Raw genomic sequence first — 1306 nt, forward strand, 5'->3', positions numbered from 1 at the left:
AAAATCTGAAAACACGAGATTCCTTCAATTAACCACATCTAAATCAAATCCAATCTTCCCGCCATATCATTATCTCTCCTTTCTAGTTCAGCCCCCTCTCCGGCGAGCGACGGGTTCCAGACAATGGGAGCTAGCGCGCCGTCGCTCCCTCCGTCCTTGACAAAAACACAGGACGATTGAGAGAGGTGCATCGATCGGAGCGGACATTGCCCGGGGACGCGCCGTCGCCGGAGAGACGGAGCCGGAGATTAACCGAAAAGAATCGACGGAGGAGACCCACACGTACGTACATCTTGATTGATACCCCTTTCTTGGTTTGCTGAACCCGTGGCCTGCTGCTTGTCGGACCGATCGCTCGCGCGCGCGCGCGCGGTCAATTCGTCTCGGGCCGCTCGAGGCCCAGCAGCCGCCGGAGCTCTCGCGTGGCCGAGTCGTCCACGGTGGCCGCCGCGGCGGCCGGCTTGGAGAAGCTGAAGCGCGGCAGCGGCAGCGCCCGCGGCGACGGCGACATGGCGCCGAACGCCGGCCCGGCGTATGCTGCCTCCGCGGCTGCCTTGACCCGGACCTCGCGCGGCACGGGCGACGCCGCCGCCGCCTGTCCGTGGCGAGCGGCGCCGTGGCGCGTCGTCCTCGCGGCCGGGCGCGGCGACCGCCTGGAGCCGCGCGCGTGGTGGCGGACGCGGGAGAGGCAGTCGTGCGAGCGGAGGACCTCCGTTCCCATGGCGGGCAGGCGAGACGAGAGACGAAACCACCGGCGGCCGAGGAGCTAGGCGTGCGCGCGCGCGAGTTCTGTCTCTCTCTCGCCGGCGTAGGTACGTGCTACCTGTTGTAGAGAGCTATGAACGGCGTGGGCGTGGTGGGGGGAGGAGGAGGAGGAGGGGGGGATGTGGGCGAAGCGCGCGCGGCAGCTTCCACCGGCCCCCTCTCTCTCCGGCGTCCCGCTAGCTTATTGGGTTGCTCCGGCCCTTCTCTTCTCTGGTCGGCTTTAAAGGTGCCTGGAGGTGGTGGCGATCGGCCTGGCCGGAGCGTGGAATTAACGGACGAAGGCGCGGGGAGCGGAGCCAGGGAGCGCGCGAGCGCCGCTCGTTTCTCCCCCTCGTTGCGGACGGCAAGGACGAACGAAATTGCGAACGCGGCGCGGGCTGTGGCGAACGTGGCACGGTCGTGGACCAATATTCCTAGACTTACGGATTTTTTTTTAGGGTAGCCACATTGTATATTTGTATGCCAAATAATGGTTTAGTTTTTAGCATTGGTTCTCTCCATTGTATAGATTGTAAGGGCATTGTCATAGCCAAAAGAATTA

General features: G+C 63.6%; 1 protein-coding gene across 1 annotated transcript; it reads right to left on the reverse strand.

Annotated features, from left to right (window-relative positions):
- Positions 1-373: 373 nt before the first annotated feature.
- LOC124707256 lies at positions 374-721 on the reverse strand. The gene has a single exon (XM_047238924.1). The coding sequence runs from the start codon at positions 719-721 to the stop codon at positions 374-376; it is 348 nt and encodes a 115-aa protein (XP_047094880.1).
- Between the last annotated feature and the right edge of the window lie 585 nt (positions 722-1306).

Source organism: Lolium rigidum, chromosome 4 (genome assembly GCF_022539505.1).
Source record: "Lolium rigidum isolate FL_2022 chromosome 4, APGP_CSIRO_Lrig_0.1, whole genome shotgun sequence".
In the NCBI taxonomy this organism is placed as follows: Eukaryota; Viridiplantae; Streptophyta; class Magnoliopsida; order Poales; family Poaceae; genus Lolium; species Lolium rigidum.